This window comes from Pteropus vampyrus, unplaced genomic scaffold, assembly GCF_000151845.1.
Source record: "Pteropus vampyrus isolate Shadow unplaced genomic scaffold, Pvam_2.0 Scaffold216, whole genome shotgun sequence".
NCBI lineage: Eukaryota > Metazoa > Chordata > Mammalia > Chiroptera > Pteropodidae > Pteropus > Pteropus vampyrus.
In genome coordinates this window covers 1,499,831-1,524,800 of record NW_011888997.1, presented here as the reverse complement: position 1 = coordinate 1,524,800, position 24,970 = coordinate 1,499,831, and the positions used below count along the sequence as shown (strand labels likewise).

At 33.6% G+C, this 24,970-nt stretch overlaps 1 protein-coding gene across 3 annotated transcripts in view; it reads left to right on the top strand.

Annotated features, from left to right (window-relative positions):
• The window catches only part of PIK3C2G (phosphatidylinositol-4-phosphate 3-kinase catalytic subunit type 2 gamma), a 274,730-nt gene that overhangs the window by 180,275 nt on the left and 69,485 nt on the right, over nucleotides 1–24,970 (top strand). For all 3 annotated transcript variants that reach the window (XM_023538251.1, XM_011372935.1, XM_011372934.1), the window contains 2 exons: nucleotides 16,174–16,330; nucleotides 23,351–23,460. In XM_023538251.1, coding sequence (XP_023394019.1) covers nucleotides 16,174–16,330; nucleotides 23,351–23,460 — 267 coding nt within the window. The remainder of the gene's footprint in view (nucleotides 1–16,173; nucleotides 16,331–23,350; nucleotides 23,461–24,970) is intronic.

Sequence of the window (24,970 nt, the reverse complement as noted above, 5' to 3'; positions counted from 1 at the left end):
TCTTAGCAAATAATTATATCATTTATGAAATGGAAAAGACTGGTAGATGAATAGATTTTTGTTCGTTCGTTTGTTTTGTTTGGGGGATTTTTTGTTTTGTTTTGTTTTTTGAGCTAAGGGCAAGGAAACTAGAAGTATAAGACTACAAGTCCTTTCCCTTAAAAAAAAATACTTCATATTAAAGTAGAAATACATCAGATCATTCTAAAGGCTAATCAGTCACTTTTAGCTAAAAAAAATACTCCTCAGTAGAAGAAATAATGATGTCTCCTACAAAACAATGTGATGAGCTTTCACCAGATGGCCATAGTATAGTTTTAAAATGTCAACAAAGACTATGTAATATGGTTCAATTCTTACAAACTGGTATCTCCTATTTAGTAGATGCATACAAGTGGAATCATCTTTTATTTTTATTTTCGATGCATGACTTTATGTAATGAATAACCTCTAGAAAATTCACCAATGTTCATTCATTCCTTGAATACCTACTGAGGTGGTCTGTACGTCAAGGACTGATAAATCTTGGTGATATAAAGATGAATAATATACATTTACCACCTCAAGGGGGCTTACCCTTTCTTTAGAATACTGGGAAGACAGACAATAAACAATTACTATAAAATGTGGTAAGAGCAGAGATAGAGATATGTACAGACCATTAGAAAATCAAAGAGGAGAGATATCTAGTTTATGAAGGACAAATGTTAATCAACATGTATGAGCATATATATAATTTACTAATGTAACACTTTTTCCCTAAAATCCACTCTTTTCTTAAAATTTAAAGATTAGATTGCAATTTTGACATCCTTATTTATTTGCTGTGTTGCCCACTGGGAATTTGGGTTAATGCTTATTCATTTATTCCACCAGCATCTGTGTTGACCATGGGGATAGTTCAAAAATGAACAAATATATTTCACCTCTACAGAAAAAAGTGTCAGTTGAGGAGACATAAAGAGTAAAGAACAAGTTACTAAATATTATGGCAAGCGCTGTAATAGATATATACATAGTAGGGTCTACAGAAAAGATGGAGCCCAGTTTGTTTGCTTGCTGATGTTACAACACCTACTGCTGCTTCTACAGTTTAACAATTTGAAATATTTTTTATACAACCTTTAAGGTACATAAACAGTGTGCCCAGCATAAAACTTCACTCACAGTAGCTTCTTAATACTGTTTACTGAATTAGTTCACCAATAAACCATTCACAGGTAAGTCCTCAGTCATCCAATAATTAATAATTAGATGAATGAAAATGAAGTTGTCATTGTCTTCCCCTAAGATTATTGATTATTGACCATCAGCTAAGGAAGCCAACTGCAGCATTATGATTTATTTATATTGTTTGTAAGGTTTTATCTTCACCAGTGGCAATGTCGCCTTGGATCTCTTTCTTAATACTAATACTTCCACCCTGAGTTTGTTCAATGGTTAAACTAAGCTATGCCTACTGATTATTACTCATTTTATCTTTTGAATTGCAGTCAGCATCTAATAATTTTCTTATGAGTCTCTTTCAGCTGTCTCTAGAGTTCATTTGAATGTTGTTTTATAAGATAACTGATATCTTCCATCCTAGGTCTATTAGTTGTTCTTATTGGTTGCTAGGTAGGCAAAAAGCCTTTTATAAATTGGACCTCTGCTTTCCCCGAGGATAAATTAACATTCTTATTTGTACTACATTTATTAGATTATAGACCTGGTCTTTAAGGAAAGCCTAGCTCCACCCAGCTTCCTCTATATGCATACTAGACATATTAATAACCGTCCTGCCCCCAATAATTTACAAAGCCAGGTATCTAAATCAAGCTTTAGGACTATCCTAATTTCCCATAGTCTAGCAAAGCCATTTAACACTCCAGTAATAACCAGGTATAACCCAGGGGCATACTCCTTAACATAAAATGCTGTACCCACAGGGAGTAGAGAATATATGTATTTCAGACACATGTGTTTCTCTTATTGTCTATTCCTTAAAAACATGGAAGTGGAAAGCATTTATATAATCTCTTATGGTTTGTAGTGTTACTAACATATGTTAACTAATTTCACTTCGTAATACAATTGCCTAAATCATTGCTCAACCTCACATCAGGAGTACAATTTCCAGCTATGGATGGGTTATGGGTTAGCATTAAAAAACAAAACAAAAGACATACGCACTTAAAACCCCTTCTATAAGTTGAAGATTTACCCTATAGACAAGGATACAGAACTTAATCATGGAAATTAGCAGACCAACAGAGCAGCGGCAAACACAGTGTGTCTGGATGTAGATTTTCCCTTAATCCTTGGTTTCCTTAAGAGGAAATGGCAATGAAGTGGCATTCTCAAGTAGGATCTTGAGGGAAAACTTGATTTTTTGCTGGGCAGTTGCTCCTGTTATACAAATGCTTACATCACCATTCCAGAACATCTCACACTAAATGTCTGTGTGATTCCGTTTAGGAAATGTTTGCAAACATTGGGCTCTCATTTTTTAATTATATTGAGTCAGTCCAGTAACATTCTCATTTGGATTCCTTGCCCAAGTGTCCCTGAACCATTCCTCTGAATTTCATTTTCCAGAAATCTAGAAAGTCCATCTCCATGCTTAGACCAAATCTGAGGCTCCCATAGACTATTTAATTTTGAAGAAAGAAAGAAATCACATTTCAGTTATGAATATGAAGGATTTCACAATCCTTCTTTATTGGTTTTAATTATGAGATTAGATTAAGAGGCTTTATACCAGCAGATTAAATTCCAGAACAGTTCAGCCCTAGCACTCCTTAATGATTCTGGGGAAAATTTAGTTAAATCTTACAATGGAAATACTGAGGAATTTCACCAACTTTCTGAAACAAATTTGTTTTTCTTTTTAAGTATTGCTTAATTGTATCCTCATTTCTTTATTTTCTCTCACAAAGATTCAAATTAAAGTGGTTAAATTATCCATCCACGATTTTTCACTCAAAGTTCTCCTGTAACAATGATTTCTATATAGTAATTTTTCATTAGCTAAAAGATGCTATTATAATAAACTAAATTTCAACTCAGTTTCTTGATGATGACTCTCTTACAGAAGAGAAAATAAGGAAGGTCTACATTGGTGATGTTCATTGCTCTCCTAACTCATTGTTTCAAACTTTTATTTTTTCAAACTATATTTCTACCATCGATGTGATCTTTCACTTTGGTAATACTAGACTTTAATGAAGTCTTTCTTGCAGCTTTCTTTCTAGATAATTTTAGAGGTCATATGAGCAGTGGTTAAGGTCAGGTACTCTGGAAATAAACTGTATGTTTTTTCTTAATCTCATACTAATATGTGCTAACAATGTGACCTTGAACAAATGGCTTCTCTGTGTCTCAGTTTAACCACCTATAAAACAGATTTATTTGGAAGATTAAATTAATTGACATGTAAAGTGCTTAGACAAAGTGTTTGTTGTAATAAATTGTAATGTAAGTATGCCAAATGAAGTGACAAGAAATGAGAATGCGTCTCTAGGTAACAATATTTCTTTTGTTTAAAATTATCAAATATCCTATTTTGGTGCTTTTTAAAGTATGTGTTTTAAACTCATAAGTTGAACTATTTTTAGTTCTTTAAGTTCTCTGACTTTGAGGCTTGTTGGCTGACAGACTGGATTGAACTATCTGTAAGGTTTATTTAGATTATAAGGTATTTCACCAAGTTATTCTTGACTTCTGATATAATTTTAGACATAAGTAGAGGTGTGCTGGACTTGGTTCACACTGCCTTGCAAGAGCCTATTATATGTATTCCATCTCAACTCCATGTTCGATGACATTACTCTAGTAGCCTGACATCAGCCATAGTAGGAGTATATACACAGTGGAAATTGGCAAATGTCACAAATCAGTGATTCCCCCCCCCAAAAAGTGAGCTAATTATTAAATATTTACCACTATACAATAGGACATAAATCTATTTAAAACATGAAAAATCATTCCAGAACTCAACAAAATAAAATTCAAACTCTGTTTTTTTCCTATTAAAATATTTATACCAGGATGATCAAAATATTATATATCTGTCTTCTTACAACATGGTTTATGGCTTTTTCAAGCTTTATCCCAGTAGAGCTGCAATCACCTAATATAATTAATCTCAGAATTTTCATCTCAATATTAGTCATAAAAATTCCCTGTATCTATGATCATTTTGACATTATCTTCAATAGTTAATTACCACTGACCAATATTATTAATGTTTAAATTTTAATTTGAATATTATAATATTTATGTTCTAAATATTCTCAATTTAAAACCATCTTTGGAAAAAAAAAAACTCCCTTAGCAGATTAAAAGATTAATTTTTCTCTTACTCCAATCACTCTGGTTTTGTGCTGTATTCATAGTAATCCAAATGATATATAAGTATTAATGATTTCCCACATGCTTTAATTACTTAGTGTTCTTTGAAATTAGATGAGCCTCATTGGTCTGTTATTCACATAATTGATTATTAAGAAACATTTTGGTTCCTATTACTCAAAGAAAGTCTTAGTATCATCGGAATTTTCTAGAAGAAAAACACACTTTTAATACCTCTTCAACTGTGAATGCCTTAAGGACATCTTTGTATCTTAAGCACCTAGCTAGTACCTGACACTTAGCAGAAGCTCAGTTTTGGTTAATGAAGGATCACTAAAAAAATGCCATAAACTTTTCTTTTCCTGACCTAAGAAAGTACAATTTTTCTAAAGATAAAATTATTCAGAATTGTCATATTCTTTTTCTAAATGGAAATTTATCAAGGGATTTTTACCTAGTACTCATTCTACATGTGGGAGTCTGGGGGTAAGACACAAAATTTAAGACACATTACCTCATACCCATTAGGATGGCTACTATCAAAAAAAAAAAAAAAAAACAGAAAACAAGGGTCAGCAAGGATGTGGAGAAATTGGAACCGGGGCAATGTTAGTAGGAATATAAAATGGTATCACTGCTATGAAAAATAATATGGCTGCTTCTTACAAAAAGAAAAATAGAATTACCATATGAACCAGCAATTCCATTTCTGGGAATATACCCAAAAGAATTGAAAGCATGATCTCAAAGAGATATTTGTGCACCCATGTTCATAGCAGCATTAGTCACAATAACTAAAATGTAGAAACAACCCAAGTGTCCATCAACAGGTGAATGGATAAGCAGAATGTGGAATGTACAGATAGTACATAGAATACTATTCGGCCTTAAAGGAAGAAAATTCTGACACATGCTACAACATGAATGAAACTTGAAGACATTATACTAAGCAAAATAAGCCAGTCACAAAAAGACAAATACTGTATGAGTCCACTTATATAAGGCACTTAGAGTTGTCAGAATCATATATACAGAAAGTTAAATGATAGTGGCCAGAAACTGGGGAGAAGGGAAAGAGGAGTTATTATTCAATAGAGTTTCAGTTCTATAAGCTGAAAAGAATTATGGAGATTCGTGGCAGTGATGGTAGCACAACATTATGAATATTTTAATACCACTGAACTGCACACTTAAAAATAATTAAAATGGTAAATTTTATGTTGTGTGTATTCTATCACAATGAAAGAATTGAAAAAAATTTTTAGTATACTATAGGTATCACGAAGGCTCTTGCCAGTCATAAAGTCAATCCTGGGCAAACTACACCTAGTATTTGAATAGTTCTTTAGATTTTCAAAGCACTCTCACATAGACTATTTTAAGAAATAAAATTTGTTTTGTCATTCCCATCTTCTATTATTTCTCTTTCTACTTCACTTTATCATTGCACTATGTTTTATCAACTGGTTTCTTTTGAGTAACCTACTTTATATCTTACCCCTGCCCCATTAGAAGTTAAACAAAAAGTTTCTCTAATTAAAAAAAAAACATGAATTTTCTTCAAAGAACTTGTAGGTTTTCAGATGAAGAGTGAGGGATGACTGAGAAAGGAAGAAAAGTTTGTAAGAGAGAAGGAATAAAAGGAAGGAAATGAGAGAGGGAAGGAGAAATGGAGGAAGAGAACAATTTAAATAGTAGTATAAGGATTCTGCCTTTCCACACTCGATGAGCCTACGCCCCGTTATAAACAAAGCATGCTTAAAATGGAAGACACAAGCGCTAACTCTTCAGTTGGTCTCAGGTACATTATGCCTGTCAATATAAGCATGTCATAGCCCTAGTCTGAATATAGTTTTTAGAGAAAGACTACAAATGTCTCCTGAACGTGAGCTTAGTATAAGAATTTCATCTGGTATTCAACTGAAGAAATCGTACACACTCCTGTGCTGGGGGAAACACTGAGAGATAAAATGTCCATTTCAAGTTTGATACATGAATTATGATCATGCATATGGTAGCTTTATGGGTGATTTAAATGTTTCAGAGGTAACTTGGGAGTATTCTTAATTTTCATCTTCAAACTGATTTTAGAACTTAAGCCTATTTAAAAGTATAATACCACAATCCAATTTAACCCAAACATTCTAGCATTGATGATCTTTTCTTCATATCCAGACTCACTGCTGTTCCAAGCAGACACTGAAATTCCTTCCATGCAAAGTGTAAGTGTACACTTCCCTTGAACTCAAGCGGGCAAAACATGGGAAATTTTGAGGAGCTGACCAGTCTCTTCCTGTCCATATATATCAGACTTGGGAAAAGAGAACTGATCATTTTGTAGAGGTAGCTGGTTTAATGCCCCTTTTCAAATAAGAGAGACGGTGTACCTGAGCCTGAGAGAAACTCCGGATCAGTATCTAAAGTTATCAAGCGATTAAAAGATCAGCAACCTCCCAGAGTCTAACTTAGGACTCACAGTGCATTTACAAAAGAGGCTAGACTGGGGGAAAAACACGTTTTACACTTAAGAGATTATTCGTGAGGGTCTCTTTAGTTAAAAATTGCTGAGAGAGTAGAGATCTCACAGGGCATTAAATGTTCTTTCTGTAATGGTACATGAACGCTTATGTTCTCAGTATATTGCACTCATGAGGTTTCCTGTATTGGCTAATTATACAAGGTTCTGTCCTATCCAATGGAGATTCCAAATTTGCCTTCTCAATTAACTCATGGATATTAGACAAGAGACTTGTGTTCATTCTATTGGACAGCAAACTGTGCTCTCTGAAATGTAGGTCACTTGTGATATCAGAAAAAGCGTAGGCTTAAACATTCCCCAATGTAATCTGCATTTATTTGTATGTTAATATCACCATTCACTATAATGGGAGTCTGCAACTTTAAAAAAATCATAAACAATATATATTAATGTCAGTATAATATTTCTCAGGGACAATAAATTTAATATATATGAAATTAATAATAATTTGAATAATAAAAATAAAATGTGCCTCATTACTGAGTCCCATTTCAGTTTAGGGTACAAATAGATATTCAAACACTCAAGTATTTCAAACCTGGGTCTAAAGTTCATCCATTTATTTACTTTATCTGTTACTCAGGTAAATGCTAGATGAACTGTATGTATTATGCTCACAAAGCCCAGCAGACAGAGTCTATCTACTGTCACAAATCTTTGATAGAGATCTCTAATTTCCATCCTTCTCACCATATCCCCTGCCTCCATCACCAATATTGAAATATGCAGTTCTTTTCAAATTACTGTGGATTATCACTGGGAGTGGCAGAAAGCAAGTGCTTCTTAGTGTGGTGCTGCATCATCCATATGTGGAATCAGATTCTAAAGGAAATAGTCAAAATTACCCTTTAAAGCCTCATAAATATTTGATATGCATTAGCTTAATTAACCATCACAGGAACTCTCTAAAGCAATTCCTGTTATTTTCTCTAATTTATGAATCAAGAGTTAAGACAGAGTGAAGTCTTAGTTGTTATAATTTGTCCAGAATCACAGGCAGTAGGTCTTAGGACCCTTTTGAAGGTGCCAGGTAGGGGACTGATATTCCCATTTCTCAATCATCCTAACACACTATTTTCTCTCCACTATTGGGACAGATGGCTATGTCTTTAGTTAGTATCAGATGACATAATTATTCTGAATTTATGGCCATGATACTTATTAAATTCATATCTTTCTTTAACAACTACAATCAAATATGTTGCAAGATGATTATACTGTAAGAGGCATTCAAAAACCATGGCCAAGTGTTAAAGTAGCAGGGCCACTTTCCCACCCACGGGCACTATGCTCTTTCATGTGTGAAAAGGCAGTCACAATTGCTCACGCTCTTTTAATTTTTTTCTTACATTTAAAAAATAAAAAAGCATCTAATAGGAATCTTTCAGCTAATAGAGGTTAAATGCTCATGGGGCGTGACTCTAGTTTTCAGAGCCCACTGGGATTGTTCTATTGAACTTAGTATAGCCAAAGATCCCTCTGAACTGTTGGGGTGAAGCCCAGTGGTATTATCTAGGCTGCATAATTCACATTTAAGGAAGTTGCTTCTGTGTATTATAGTGTTCTCAAATAGCTTATGTGCTCAATACTTTAAAATTGAACATAATTCACTTCAAAGTATGTACATTTTTTTTAAGTAATAGTTCAATAAATAAAAGACTACTCATTTTAAGGGTAAATCACCTCACCTATTTCAAAGTGCATCCATTACAACTGGCATGCTTAGTCCATTTCCTTAATAATGTATTTTAGAATAGGGCAGTCCCTACGTTGAGGGTTAGTGATATTGATTTCAAGGGGAAGTATAACATGAGCAGGACTTTGAAGAAATGATTAGACTTAACTTAGTAGAAAAAAAGAGGAAAAGATAGCCTATAGTAGAGAGAATTTTAAGTAAAGGTGTGGAAAGAGAAGATAAGCATGTACCATAACCCACTCATCTGCTTTCTCTGTGCTACACCACAGCAGCCAAGCACTACAAGAAAGCACTGGCACTATAGCGCAAACATCATCCGCAGTTTCAATTGGGCCCAGCAATCCCACAATACTTCTGTGGCCATCTCATTACTTCACTCTCTATAATGATTTGTGCTCTATCCTCAGAAGATAAATCTCAGATCTCTCCTACCCATTATTTCCCTCTTCCCACTTCAGACTCATCTTATTTTATTGAAAAAATAGAGTCAGAATAGAGCCCGTATTCCTACTTAATACAAAACTCACAACTTACATCTGCATGTAAACTTCTTCTTTCTTGTTATAATAAAATTTGTTTTCATTTCTAAAGCCGATCCCTCCATCCGTGCCTTGGAGCCATTTACCTCCTACCTCTAACGAACATTACACTATCAATCATTTTTCCTTGCATATTTTCCTCCCTTTTAAATAATCTTTTTAAATATGTTTGTCTCCGCAAAGTTTAAAAAACCTTGCCTCAAACCTCCAGTTTCCATGCCATTTTGCTCACTGTCACAAACTTTCCGAAGGAATCATCTAAACTCTTGACCTCCTTTTCCTTACCTCTCATTCTGTAACGACTTTAGTCTGGCTTTATTCTGCATTACTTCATAATGTTAAGTCTAACACTATCCATTCCTCATTTTAACCAATTTATCAGCAATTTTCAACAGTGTTGACTATTTCTTCCTCAAAATGACCTCTTCACATGCCTCCTGGGTTGTGACACTCTATTTTTTCTCCCTTTCTCAGTATCCATTGCAGGATGATTCCTTTCTACCAAGCCATTAAATGTGAGATTTCTTAAGACTCATCCCTTTTCTCTTCTCATTCTACAGTCTCCACCAAACTAATATCAGCTACATCCAAGGCTTCCATCAATATCTAAAGCCAGATGACATACACAAATTTTAGTTAAACATTTGACTTCAGAATAATTGTAGATTCACATGTAGTTGTAAAAAGTAATACAAAAAGATCCCTTGTATCCTTTATCAATTTCCCCCAATGGTAACATCTTATAAAATTATAGTGCAGTATCATAACCAGGATACTGATATTGATACAGTCCAGATACAGAAGAGATTCCTCATGTTGCCCTTTTCTAGGCACACTCACTTTTTTCTAACCCCCTCCCCTCCATCCTATCCCCTGGCAACCATTATTTTGTTCTCCATTTCTATAACTATGTTGTTTCAAGAATGTTATATAAATGGAATCTCACAGTATGTAACCTTTTGAGATTGTCTTTTTTTCACATAGCATAATTCTCTGGAGAGTCATCCAAGGTGTATGTGTCAATAGTTTGTTCCCTTCATTGACAAATAATATTCCATGGTATGGATATACCACAGTTTATTTATTCGCCCACTAAAGAACATCTGGATTAAATTCTAGCTATTACAAATAAAGCTGCTATGAATATTTATGTATAAGTCTCTGTGTGAATATAAGTTTTTATTTCTCTGAGACAAATGCCCAGAAGTGGAATTGCTGGGTTATATGGTAGCTGCATGATGTTGTTGTTTAAGTAACTGCAAAGTGGTTTTCCAGTGTGGCTGTACCATTTAACATTTCCACCATCAATCTATGACTGATCCAGTTTCTGCATACACTTGCCAGTATTTGTTATTGTCATTAACTTTTATTTTAGCCACTCTGATAGGTGTGTAGTGATATCTCATTGTGGTTTTAATTTTCATATTTCTAAAGGCCAATGATGTTAAACATCTTTTCATGTGCTTATTTATCATCCGTATATCCTCTTCTATGAAATGTCTCTTCATGTCTTTTGCCTATTTTTTAATGTTATCGTTTGTTTGTTTGTTTTTTACTGTTAAATTTTGTGAGTTCTTATATAGTCTAGATACTAATCCTCTGCTGACTAGGTGGTTTGCAAACATTGTCTTTTCATCTGCTTAAAAACTTTTTGCATAGCCCTAGGTTTTCTTCTTTGTTTTCTCTAAAAGTTTATAGTTTTATATTTTATATTTTTCTATTAGGTATGAGGTTTAGGTCAAGGTTTATATTTTTGCATATGGATATCCACTTGTTTCAGCATCATCTGATCAAAAGGTTGTATCCTTTCTCTGGATTGCTTTTGCACCTTTGTCAAAAGTCAGTTGGGTGAATTTGTATGAGTCTATTTCTGGGCTATTTATCCTATTCTGTTAACCTATGTGTCTATCCCTCCGTCTATCCCTTACTCAATTGTCTCTGACATCACCCAAACAGAGGATTGAGGTGCCTCATTATAGCCTGGTGAGAATGAAAGTTTAGGCTTCCAACTTTGATCTTTGCTGGTGTGATGAGTGAGTGGAGTCACAGTGTTTTCTGTAATATTTGACTGGAATAGAGTAGTTATTTGACTGGAATAGAGTAGTCTAAATATTTGACTGGAATAGAGTAGTAATATTTGACTGGAATAGAGTAGTCTAAATATTTTCTGTCTCGTGAAGCTGGTCCTTTCCTGGGCCCTTAGCTAGAGAGAGTAGGCTTTTTGGGGGAAGTTTTTGTCTGCACCCACTGGAATTTCCAGATTGTCAGTTTCTTGAGCTCTATGTCTAGAGTATGTGAGGCAAAAGAAAACCCAGAGAATTCACCACTGTGTTGCTTTTTGAGTCCTGAGGTTTCTAGTAGCTCTCTTCTCTATGCCTTTCAGGTCTTCCTTAGGTTCATTGTACACGTAGGGTTTTTAATATTCTGAGTGGGAAGAATAAGGAAAAATATGCCCACTCAATCTTCCCCAAAGTGGAAATTAAGATTTACCTCCCTCCTGGATCTTTTCTCTATGATTCGGAAATAAGTATTGTAATACCTATTGGCATCTGCTCTTATCTCAAAGGTACCTCAAATACCTCAAATGTAACTTGTTCAAAGCTTATCCCACTTGAATGTTGCACTATGGTCCTCCCAATACACAAGCCAAATATTTAATGCTTTTTTTTTTAGCACCTATTCTCCTTCCCGTTTTGAGCTATCATGGTGTCCTTTAGATTTTTTCTTCAAAGTATTTCATAAATCTCCCTTTTTCTCTATAACTTCATATCACAATCCTAACCTAAGATACTCTCATATCTAATCAAAACCTTCTGAAAAGTCTCTTGTCTGATCTACCCACATGTACTCTCCCTGCTCCAAATTCTTCTCCATATATAGATGGAGGGATCTTTACAAAACACTATTATTATTATTTAATAAGTTTATTGCTTTTAGGGTGTTATTTTTTTTTTAATTTTAAGCCTTGCACATATGTATTATAGATACTAAATAAATATCTGTTGATAAATAAGTATAGTACTCTAACATTTTGTGTGCATGCCTCCTTAGCTAGGTTCAAGTCATCTAAAGAACAGAGACATATCCTAAATCTCTATGTTCAGTGGCAATCTGTAAATGCTTAATAATGATGATTCTGATATTCCAGTAATTTTAAACAAAGAGATTATATACAGAATGGTTAAAAGGGAAGTTTATGTATAAGTAAAAACAAACAGCAAATTACTAATTGTCCTGCTCTTTCCCATATCAAGTGAACTTATTTGTCTCCTTAATAATTAGTGTTTGTTCATGATAAAATCTTAAATTTCCCAAATACATGTACATTTTTAAACTACTGCTCACTTTTCACCTATATTGAAAATTTATAGAATACTCTTAGCAATTTTACAGAATAATAATTTCAGGGAAAGACTGATCATAAGTTAATAAAAAGATTAACTTCAACAGCAAAATGACATAATCATAACAAATAAGTTTATTCATGTGGCCTTCCCACATAAATGTTAAATTGTCACAAGTTCTTCACTATGATATGTTTATTTACTATTTCATTCACTATATATAACAGAATACCATCAAAATATTGTTTGAGGCATTAAGAATACATGAAAGAAAGATAAAATACTTCCTTTACCCTTGAAAATCACACATATCACTTGGAGGGAAAAATCATAAGACTACGAGAGACTATAAAGAATAAAATATATTAGCTGTAGGGCTACGTAAAAAGGTAAAACAAAGTAAGAGAGAAATCAGCAAGGGCAGGTTAATCAGATACTTCTTATAAGAAAAAAATTTTGATCCAGATTTCTTAGTATTAGGGCATTAGGGCAATAGAGCATCATGGTGGGTGGGGGAAAGAGACCTGGGGTGGGGAGAAGAAAGAGAGAAAGAGAGGGAGAGATGGCTAGAAGTGGGAAACAATACAGGTAAAAGGTACAGAAGCAGAAACAGGTAGGCCTTAGTCAAGTAATGATAAAACCACTAATCTGGGGAAAAAAAGTAGGATAATCACAACAAAAAGTGTTCTGGTGTATTTGTACAACTGTAAATAATTTTCAAAATATGATTCAAAATTGAATAACAGTATAGATTTTAAGAGATTAAATAGTTTTCAATCTTCCCTCTTGCCACAACCAATTTATATCTAAGATTTATAAATATTGCTTATACTTCAGGCATAGGCTCCAGTACATAAATTCTGAAACCTAGGATTGGGTTCACATTTGAATGGACCGATAAACCTCATCCCAGCTATGACTCCTACAACCAGTAGGAATGGGATAGGCTTACTTTTATTTATAGAAAAATTTTAGTCTTATTTTATTATTTTAAAATTGATCATAAATGAGCCATGCAAATCACATAGAAAAGATGCAAGATATTATTTTGTTGAACTTACTAAAAAATTTAGACTATGATAATATTTAAACACAGCTAAAATTAGGTTCTTCAATATTATTATCAGTTTATATTTTCTCTGATTTGTCTTTCGGCTATGGTCTTTCTTCTTCTGATTTATAATGGTGGTTGCCATGGAAGAAGGAAACGTGTTAGCACACAAACTTGAGCATAACTACAAAAACTTTCCAAGAGAAATCGATTTGGCAAAACATATTTTTTCTATATTGAAGAGAAAAGCATCTATTACATTAGAAAAAGAAAATTTCAGGAAGTTATAAATTTAAGACTCTTTTTAAATTATTTCCAAAGTTCCATTCAATGTAGTATAGAGAGTAGGGAAAAAAACTATTGGAAAACTTTTAGATATAAAATTAAGATTTTTTTTTCTGGTTATGGAAGTCTGACTACATGGGTGAGCAATATATGAAAGATGTTTCTGAATTCAAAAGTCCACTTAAGGGCTGATTCAACCAAAGAGGTTATTTGGAGGAGTCAGAAGTAAATTAAACTTTGAAGGAGAATGAGATTTTACTGATGGCATTTTTGAAGAGAGAGGGAAATTTAGCTATGATAAGGTTCAGCTCTGAGAAGCCTTCATTAGTTTGAGGACTAATAACAGTATCTAACATTGGTTGAGTGTTTACTATGAGCCAAGCTGTGTTCTAGGCACTTTTATATGCTTTAACCCTTTTAATTCCAGTAGTCAAGTACTCAGCCCCATTTTACAGAGGAGGATATTGAAGCATGAAGAAGATAAGTAATTTACCCAGGGTCACAGAACTAGTAGGTGATAGAACCTGATTTGAAACCTAGCTAGCACGGCCTGCAGGGCCTGCAGTCTGTGCTCTCTGCATAGAGCCTCAAGTCATAGCAATTCACAAGAATGTAGCTCTTTCTCCATGTCAGGCATTTGTGTACATTTTCTCAGTTAATCTTCACAGCAGTTCTAAGAGCTAAGTATTATCTATTTCAGAGATGAGACACAGCAGGTCCAGAATTAGAATCCATGCTATATCTCATCTTTTCACATCTTTGCTCCCACCTTGACTAAAATAAAGGGGCTGTAAAGTAAACTCACAGCATATATGTTAGATGAGTCAATGAAAGCCAAATATAAAAGGATTGCAAGCAAAAATTTTAAAATTTGGACTTGATTCTTAAGACACATTCATCAGTGTCTAGGAGCTCAATAAATTTTGTTGAATGAATAATCGAATGACTGAATATAAAGCTGAGGGCATTATTACAGCAGTTTCTCCTCCTAAAATTAGGTGCTAGCATTAATTATAAAATGAAATGAAATAAATGGAAATAAAATAAAATAATAAAATAAATAAAATAACCACAGCCAAAAAAGGTAGGTTATTTATTCTCTTTAAAATACATTGCCGCCAAATCTACTCAGCCACAAAACGGCTGTCCCACTGTCCAGATCAGCCACAAAATGCCTGAGATGTTGCTTTCTGACTTGAATATTCACACTTCTGAAAGTTCTGGTTATCTATGTCAGATTAGCAAGATTTTCCACTCTATCACATTTTTATTAAAATAGCTAAGCATAGCAACAGTAAAGAACATATTTTTCCTTTTCATTAAAAGAAAAAAATAATTAAGAGGCTTCCTCAATAGTCCATGACTTTTTTCAATTACTGCTTAGTTATATCTAGACTACTAGTCTAAAATCTAATAATGTTTTATTTCAATTCATTCAAAAATATTTTTTAGATAATTTTTTTATCCAAAACAGTGTTCCCATCTCAAACGCTTCTAGAGGAACTTATAGGCCAAATTGGTATCAAAACTCTGTTGTGTCATTTTTCTTATTCAGTGAGTGAGACTTCATCACAGAGAGTTGTTTTCAATCTTTCCTCTGCTAGTCTCTATTAGAAGTGCTAATGCTTCATCTCCTGTCTCTTCGAGTCTCAAATAACATTTAAAAAAAACAACTGACAAAAATAAAAGAAACAATGATCATTTTTCTGATCCTCTGTTTTCTAGTTTTTTCAACCTTAGGACTAACAGGGGGCAATATTACTTACATACCAACATGGTCTGCTTATATTTCCTGCTTTCTGATAAGCATTTTTATTGGGGCGAGTGTGAAATGAAATATAGCTACATCATTTTCTCTAATAAGCATATGATAATGAATTGGTTACAGCTGTTTTCTTCACAGATTGCCTTCTGAAAGAACATGTCATTGCATATCTCAGCTTTTACCTGAAACTTTTTTCCTATAGGGTCAACATATTTTCAAAGAAAAAAAAAAATACCATGAGGTCGAATACATGATCTTGTTCTATCATTTCAAAATTTAGCAGTAAATATATGTTCTGTAAAATCATCTTCATTATTAATTTGTCCTTATATTAGTTTTAGTGGATAATATTCTCATCAAATATAATTTGGAATTAAAAATTTGAGACAATATAGGTTAATAGAAAAAAACTGTTCCTTCTCTTTCTGTTGCAACCCAGATCATTATCCAAATTCTATAATTAGTAAGTCTCTCCAGCTGTCCCACATGAAGGAGATTCATTCATTAGAATAGAGAGAAAAACAACAACAAAAATATTTCAAATAAAAATAAGTTGTAAATGCCTAATTTAGCCTTACAATTTCTTCTCCTGCTTATGGTTGCTATTGTTTTTGGTTTACAGGGACCGAGCTCCTTTTATTTTTACTTCAGAGATGGAATACTTTATTACAGAGGGTGGGAAAAACCCACAGCATTTCCAAGATTTTGTGGAGCTTTGCTGTCGAGCTTATAATATTGTCAGAAGGCACAGCCGACTACTGCTAAACCTGCTAGAAATGGTAAGGTCCCTTGGGGTAACAACAAAAATAATAAGCTTCATTTATGTCTCTCTTTCAGTAGTCTATTTTTGCTAATGGCTTGGAGTTCCCCAAAGAGCTATTCGAAACAGAAAGAAATGAACAAACTAAAAGTACCATTGTACAGTTTATAAACACATTTCTTAATAATTCATTGCATTAGTTCACAGTTATTGTTGCGAATATTTCTATTCACAACATTGATATATTCGGGGTTATCTATGTACATTTTGATTAAAGATCAAGGACAGTAATTTAGAATATTATATCAGTTGTAATGTGCTTTAGGAATTTTTCGAAAGTGCTTTTAAAAAAAAAGTATCACCTTTACACATTACAGCAACCCAATGATGTAGACCAGGCGAGGATTTTTCCTGGCTTCCCTCAAAATCTCTGCCTTTAATCACTTGTCTGTTTTCTAGATTAGAAACTGAAGGTCAAAAGTGTGAGGCTACTTGCTAGCAACTCAACCAGAGAGGACTACATTTACTAGTATACATTGGGTCTATCGAGTCATGGTGCTCTCTGTTGATCAACAGGGTAAAAGTCAATATTTCATTCCACTGTCCAATACAAAGAGATGACAATTAGATATGCAGGATGAGGGGGAGGGATCTGGTAGAAATACCTTCTGGGAGAAGAATGTGGTGATTCATTTGGGCACATGCATTCATATTAGTAATTGCAGTAAACTGTAGGAGAAAAAAAACACCTTTAGTAGATCAGCATGGTGTTTGGAGTCAATATAATCATCAGAAATAATTGGTTTAGAGCCTACATTTAACGATAATTCTACTAGCTGCTATTAAATGTACAAACTTGATGGTTGCCGTTCCTGCATTTGAATTTTTACTTGGCATTTTACGGGCAACATTCCACAGAGTATGTTACTTAACTCCAATAAGACTGTTTCCTCATGTATTAAATGAAGATAATAGCATCTACCTTATAGATGTAGGATTGATGAATACATTAACCTAATAGTGAATGCTTTGCATGAGCACTATGCTAAGATCTTTATGTGTATTAATTGATTTACATTTCATAATAACCCTATCAGATAATTAATATAAAGCACTTAGCATAGTACCTGTCTTATAGTAGGCTTCAATTAATTTGTTATATTAGATCCTTGTTAATCTATGAGTACTGTCTAATACAGTATCCCATAGTCACATACAGTTATCTAAATTTAAATAAATTGGTATTGAATAAAATTTTAAATTCAACTCCTCAGGCTCACTAGCCACATTTCAAGTGCTCAGTAGCACTTCAATAGCCACATGTTGCTAATGGTACCACATTGGAGAGCACAGATATAAAAAATTTCCATCATTGCAGAAAAGTTCTATTGAGCAGTGCTGAATAAATGTTGACCTTGTTGCAATAAAGATTTGATTTGGATTCTTGTTTTAACTTTAAAACAGAACATGTACCTTACTTCTCTTTTCTCTGACTCGAAAACTGGGGATTTCTAAAAATATTATAAACACATAGCCCTTCATTTACAAAGACATGTTGGTTTCTTCATGCGTAAACCGGATATATAAGGTTCTGCTCAACTCCAGAATCTTCAAGTTGGCTTTCCAATAAAAGTCAGTTTTCATACTGGTAGATTTGCATTTTATCGCCCAATTCTATTAGGTCATATTGCAATTATGAGATGGCTTAGGATTCCTAACCTGTGTTCATACCACAAAGGAAACTATACAAAGATGTAGTCAGTGACCTTGACTCCATTTTCATAATAAATATTCAGATAGCATCAACTCTAATATCTTCTTGGGCCCTAAAAGGCTCTAATTCATGAATCCATAAGCTCTCGAATACTTACTATATGCCAAAAACTGTGGAGGATACACCAACATATGAGATTCAGTCAGACTTAAAATTTTTAATTTAATAAGGAAGATAAAATTCATGTACAAGAGTAAATGAGGTGTCCAGCATTTCTAAATGTCTATAATGTTATAAATAACTACATACAAGAGAAGTATTATACTAACAACTACTTGAACCCATCAGAGACATTTCAAAAATAAACCCAAAGTTACAAAATAGTCAGGGAGATGTAAAGTACAGCATAGGGAATATAGTCAATAATATGGTAATAACTATGTATAGTATCAGGTGGGTACTAGATTAATCTGAGGGATCACTTTGGAAATTATATAAATGTCTAACCACTATTCTGTACACCTGAAACTAATATAAAATAATATTGAATGTCAACTCTAATAGAAAGATAAAAATTAAAAAAGATATAAAAAAATAAACAATGCAGAAAAGCACAAAAACAGTTTTCTAGTATCTCTCAGATGACACTTAAATTATGTTGAATGACAAATAAGCATGTTAAAGTAATGTGAAAGCACATCTTTTTTAAAAAAAATTAAGTTTGGGAAGCTATTGGTGAGTTTTTTTTCTCTTGTTTAGTAAACTTTCTACACAAAAAGAAACTTCTAGCATAGATCGTAATATATTAAATAATATTAAAACATAGAGTTAATGTAGTCTTATTTTATTTAAAAGAAGTAAATATATAGTATTTAATCAAGTATTTAAAAAATTCTCATTAAATAATATTAAAATCAGATGTTGAAGGTTTCTGGTATATAATATATTCCAAAATATCTCCCTATGTTTTAATTATTCAAGTCTTGACTTTTAGGCTACAGGGGAAATTTTGGCAGTAAAGAACACTAATTCAGATTAAACATATAATCTTTGATTTAGACTCTCATGGAAATTGAAACAGATCAGAAGCAATGTGGACCAATTAGACCAATGACTAAGTATATATGTAAAACAGCAGTGTGTTATTCTCTCTGTTTCTAGTCATTTACCTCTTGATTTTCCTCTTTTCAGGTTTCTTATGGGATTCTGTAGATAATTAAAGCAACAGTAATAGTTTCAGGACACTTACTCTAGTATGGCTTTTTATAAAATGAAAACCAAATTTAAATTTGTGAAAAATTATATTCTACCTATGTGGGTAATCTATATTTTCCACAATTTTTTCTCAAACTGACTCTTGCTGAGTTAACTCATTTAAAAGGAAATCAATCTGCATCATGATCCAGTTAGAACTTGAGAAATACTTGATATGAGTTATAAATTCTATTCCATGAATGGTCAGTACCCAGGGTTATGAGTCACAAGCATTTGGTGAGTCTACTATGGAGTTAATGGCTCATCCTTGGTAGAGAGCATCATGTTTCCAGATATCCACTGTCCTTTTTATTTACTCCTGGGAGAAGCAGGGAAAAAATAATCCATGAAATTCTCATCTTGCTTAAAAGCAAAACATCTGTAGGAGACCCAAGAGTGTTACTGGCTGAATTCACTAACATAAAAGCCTGTATTTCATCAGCTTTTCTCTCATTAAAAAATCAATATCAGCTATTATGGAGGGCTTCCAAAGAACACAGGGACCATTCATCCAGTTTAAAATGTTTATCACACTTATTATATCAGATATTTCCCAGCAGAAATCTTTCTAACTTCTCCATGTGGTGGTGAAGAGTGTCTGCTTCCTGAAGCATAATTATCAAATAGATGTGAGTTTAGTAGAAGGAGAACAGAAGTAGGAAATTTTTAAATGTCTCTATGCTTTAAAAAGGAACTTATCTGTTAATTACTTAGAGCTGTTCATTACCTGTACTTACCACCCTTTTACCTTTCCTATCATTGCAATTAAAGTTATTACTGTGTAATCTAGGCTAAGAGGCACTTGAACTACATCTCTGGGGGTCAGAGAATAGAAATGGCTAAATGGACGCAGGTCTGAAGCCATCCTTAGTCTGATGTGCAGATTGACAGCACTCAAAATCTCCTTTCTAAGGAATGGAGCACATCATCAGGGCAAAGTTAGGACTTGCTACCTTTAATCAGCCATATGACAGGGAGAGAGCTAGAGTTCCAATTAGAAGCGATCTGCACTTGTCACTGGTGTGTAGTGTGTGTGTTGACAGAAGATGTAAGTATAGGTTCTACTACCCAAAGAAATGTTGACAGAGTCTTAAGCGAGCAGATGTAAATAGAGGGTGTCCAGAGAAACTAGAAAGCAATTCAGATCTAGGGAAGAAGGCTGTTCTCAGCAGATGGACAATCACAGTGTGATAAAGGGGAAAACTGCCTCAATAAGTACACAGATATCTCTAGAACTCTAAGTACAGAACTGATAAGATAAAGCCTAATCTATTCTCCAGTTGTTTTGGGGAATTTATCGCCCCATGATTGACTTTAAGTTTAGTAGTCAGTGTTGATTTGTTACTTACAGGTTTTCAATACCTAACTGGGTCAGGTATTTTTCATTCATTCATTCATTATTTCACAAACATTCATTAAGTTCTAACTATTTACAAAGCACTATGCCAGGGAATATAGACAATTCAACACTAAATACAAACCCAGCTCCTATTCTCAAAGAACTTAAAATCTAATCTGACAAACATATACATGAACAAAACGTAATGAAATCTAGGCAGAAATAAGCATTGTGAAAAAGGTGAGGCCAAGATATGATTGCTGTACAAAGAAAACAGTAATTACATTTTATCAAGAGGATCTGTGGTGCTTCAAGAAGGAAGAAGCACTTGAGCTGAGCCTTCAAAAAGAATTTCAATAAACAAGGAGGGAGAGGAAAGGAATTCTGGCTGAGAGCAAAATATAAGTATGTATGGTGGTTTAAAGAGTATGGGCATGACATGTGTAGGAAATGGAGGCAATCAAGTGTCAGTCTGTGGTACAGATGGAAACCTGTGTAGATAACAAGGCTGAAGTAACAAATTGCAGATAAATTGTGAAAGGCGCTTATGACCAGAATAAGAATTTTGGACTTTAATGTATTAACACCTGAGAACCTAAAAGTTTCTTTGTTTTTAATGAAGGGAGTATCATCATGTAGCTTGAATTTTAGATAACTCAGAAGTTATATAATTAGAGAGATAGGGGTTGCAGAACTAGAAAAAGGCTATTCAAGTTATCTAAGCAAATGAAGGCGAGGAGCTGAACTGAGACAATAATTGCAATGGAAAAGGGAATGACTACAAGAGACCGTTGAGGTAGTTTTTATAGAATTCAGTGATTGACATTCGGAATTAGGAAGAAGAAGGAATCAAGGAAGATATGATAGTCCTGGTAGTTGGACAGTGGTGGAAGTGAAAATGGAGATAAGAAACAGAAAAGAGGAGGAAGAGCTTACGTGAGAAAAGAATTTGCTCAAATTTAGATATCATGAATTTGAGATGCTAGATCATCCATGAGGAGAGACAGCTGACAACTTTCCAGGATTATCTGATGCATTTCCATGGTTTCAATTAATATCTATATGCTAATGACTCCCAAATCTATATTTACAGCTATATGCTTTATACTTCATCCAGCCCTCCAAATATATCCAATCACCCAGTTTTTTCAATTCTACCTCCTACATATATTTAAAATCCAATATCTTACCTCCATTCCTAACAGTCTCCTAAATCCAGCCTCTTATTTGGCCTCCCTCACTTTAATCTATTTATCAAACATAACCACAATGATCTTTCTAAAATACAATTCAGTTACTTTATTGCCAATTTAAAACACTAAAAATGCTATCTCCTGCCTTTAGGATAAAGTACAAAATATTTTATATTCCTTAAACATCCTATTGTACTTGCCTTTTCAGCCCCATCTCTTGTTGCTCACCCACGGAATAGATACCCTGTGTTCCAGAAAGCTAATCTGGATTTCTTTCTGTGAACAAATGGATGATATCTTGCTCTCCTCTGTACATCTATAAATGCTGATCCTTCAGCCTGGGTAGGTCCAGTAGGAAAGGAGAACAGTTTCAAGTCCATTTTTTTCTCAATTTAACTTCATCAAGTCAATCACAACTTCACCCACCCAGCATAAGCATAGTCTCAGTTTACCCTTTATTTTTAGGATTAGCAGCATTGTTCTCAAGTTCCCTGTAATGTAAGAGTACCTCTATTCCAGAGCAGGAAATAATTTATCACCTTAGTCATAGAGGTGACATCACTGATGATATCACTCCTCTTATTTATTATTTTTTTGCAAAGTTCAAATTTATTTCAAAAGATCTGTTTTTTCTCAAAGACTTTTGCCTAACAACTAAAGAGAATATTGTCCCTTCCGTCTACACTATAACATAAAGTACTTTTCTAAAGATCGGCAGAAAAATACTTGAGCCTTTGTACAATTATATTTTTAATTATTTCATCGCTTTAATAATCTTTAATAAATGCAATCACCACTTAACTAGAGAAACTTGTGTTCTGATAATATGAGTCATACTCATGAAAGAACATAAAATGAGAATCAGCGGGATGAGGTTTATATTCTATGTGCTTACATACCATTTGACGTGGACACTTTTATTACAGTTTTGGAGGATTAAAGTTTTCTTTTTTAAAATAGGTATTGTGATATAATTTTTGCATAATAATTTATAATGTATAAAGCTCTTTTTTATTCACTAGCTATTTGAGTCTCCCAGGACATGTTGGGTATTTTTATATCTACTTTAAAAATTAGAAAATGAAGGTTCAAAGGAGTTAAGAGTCTTTTTCAAGGTCATTCAGATTTTAAATGGTGGGTTCAGAAATTCTGACATTAGAGTTCTTATTATTTCTACTGTCCCATGCTGAATATGCCTTTTCTATAAGAAAACAAGATGGAGATAGTAATACTACCATACTTACTTGAATGGTTTATGGTAAAGTTAAATTATTAATCTACAAACACTTTGACAAATTTTTTTGGTTTTCATTTTTCCTATTACTGCTGCTTCTACTAAATATGAGAGGTTAAAAAACATGAATTTATATTCATTTGTGTTTACAAACTGAAAGGCATCGCTATATAAATTTAAGCATCTATCTATTTGTAAAATTAACCAAGTAAGCTTAACCAAACATAACCAAGTAAGATTTTACTTACATGTGTTCTGAGGCTTTCTGTTTTTGTTTTGTTTGTGTGTTTGTTTGTTTTGCTAAGATGATACATGCAGGATTGCCTGAACTAAATGGAATCCAAGACCTGAAATATGTGCATAACAATCTTCGTCCACAAGACACAGACCTGGAAGCAACTAGTTACTTTACCAAGTAAGGTTAGCTGTGGATGAATGAGTGTGTACTTAGGCGTGTATACAGACACATGTTTCACATTTGAGATGACTTCGGGGTTAACAGTCATTGGTATGAAGCTGTAATTTCTAGAATCACCTTGTGTCTTCTTTCCCAAGAGGTAGAAAGGACGCAGTGTGAATCTCTAGCACAAGGCCTCAGTCAGTAATTCTGTAGCACGCTGTTGTTTGCTGACCAGCCTGTTCATCTAACACATTGTTCAATAGGTCGCTGAAAAGAGCAAGGGCTGACATAAATAAATCGGTTGTTCTACTTGAACTATGTCCAGAAAAACAATTTGGAAAAAGAGATTTATGATGAGATATGGACTCACTACTTTCATCTCTATGACAATACAGTGATGTGTCATTCCTTGGACAGAGCAATTAGAGTGCTACAATTTACAGATAGTTCCTCCTACCATTAAAAAGAAAGAAAAACTATATACAGGATGTAAAAAGCTCTTTCAGGTCCTGGCCAAAAGAAAAATGTAAATATGCTTTATTTGTTGGCCAAAGTCTCATCCCTCCACATCCCCCAATTTCACCTGATATACCCAATTCTGTGAAGAGCATAATCTTAGATATGGATGATCTTGCCTGGGTTGACTCATCTCCCTTTCCCATTCAAGAGGATATGAACTAATACAGGAAATAGATCTGGAGCCAGTAACTTCCTGGGAGTGAGCTAGTATATCACCTCCTGCATATCTGTCAGGCTAATTTTTTCACTTTCAGATGTTATGTAGTATATTCTGTTAATTAAACTTCTTTCTACAACTTTATGGTAAAAAACTTGTTCTCCATTGCAGACTTAAAAGGCATCTAGTCATCTAAATCAGACTAATCTGATTATCTTTATGAAGGTTTATACACTCCACCTCTTTTTTATTCTCCAATGAATCCTTTTCTGGGTAGATCGGTTTTTCAATATACATTCATTCCTGCTTTGTCTATTTAACTCACATTTATAACCTCATCAGGAATGCTCCCAAAGAATGATAAATTACCAAAAATACAGGGGAGTCTGATCTAACTCAGTTCTACCCATCCCTTGAGACTCTGGACAACTAGTACCCCATCCATGAAAACATCTCAGATTATTTTAGTACTAACTAATTTTTTCTTTCTATAATTCTACAGGATATCTATTTTCTTATGCTATACTTAATTAATTTATTACTCAATTACAGATTGTCTAGTATATCACCTTAATTAATATACTTCTTGGTTAATTTCTCCCAAGTAAAACGGGACATATTCCTATTTCTCCATTTCCAAAAATATCTGAATATGAAACAAGCTCTATTCCCCTTAAAATATATTTAAAATTTTAATTTAACAGAAAATATAATTTAAACACCAAACATTCACTATATAAAAGGCATATAATAATGACTAACATTTAATACAGTACTTCTTATGCATCAGGCCCTGTTCTAAGTCCTTGCAATACAGTAACTTATTTAATCACTATAACATGCCTGTGA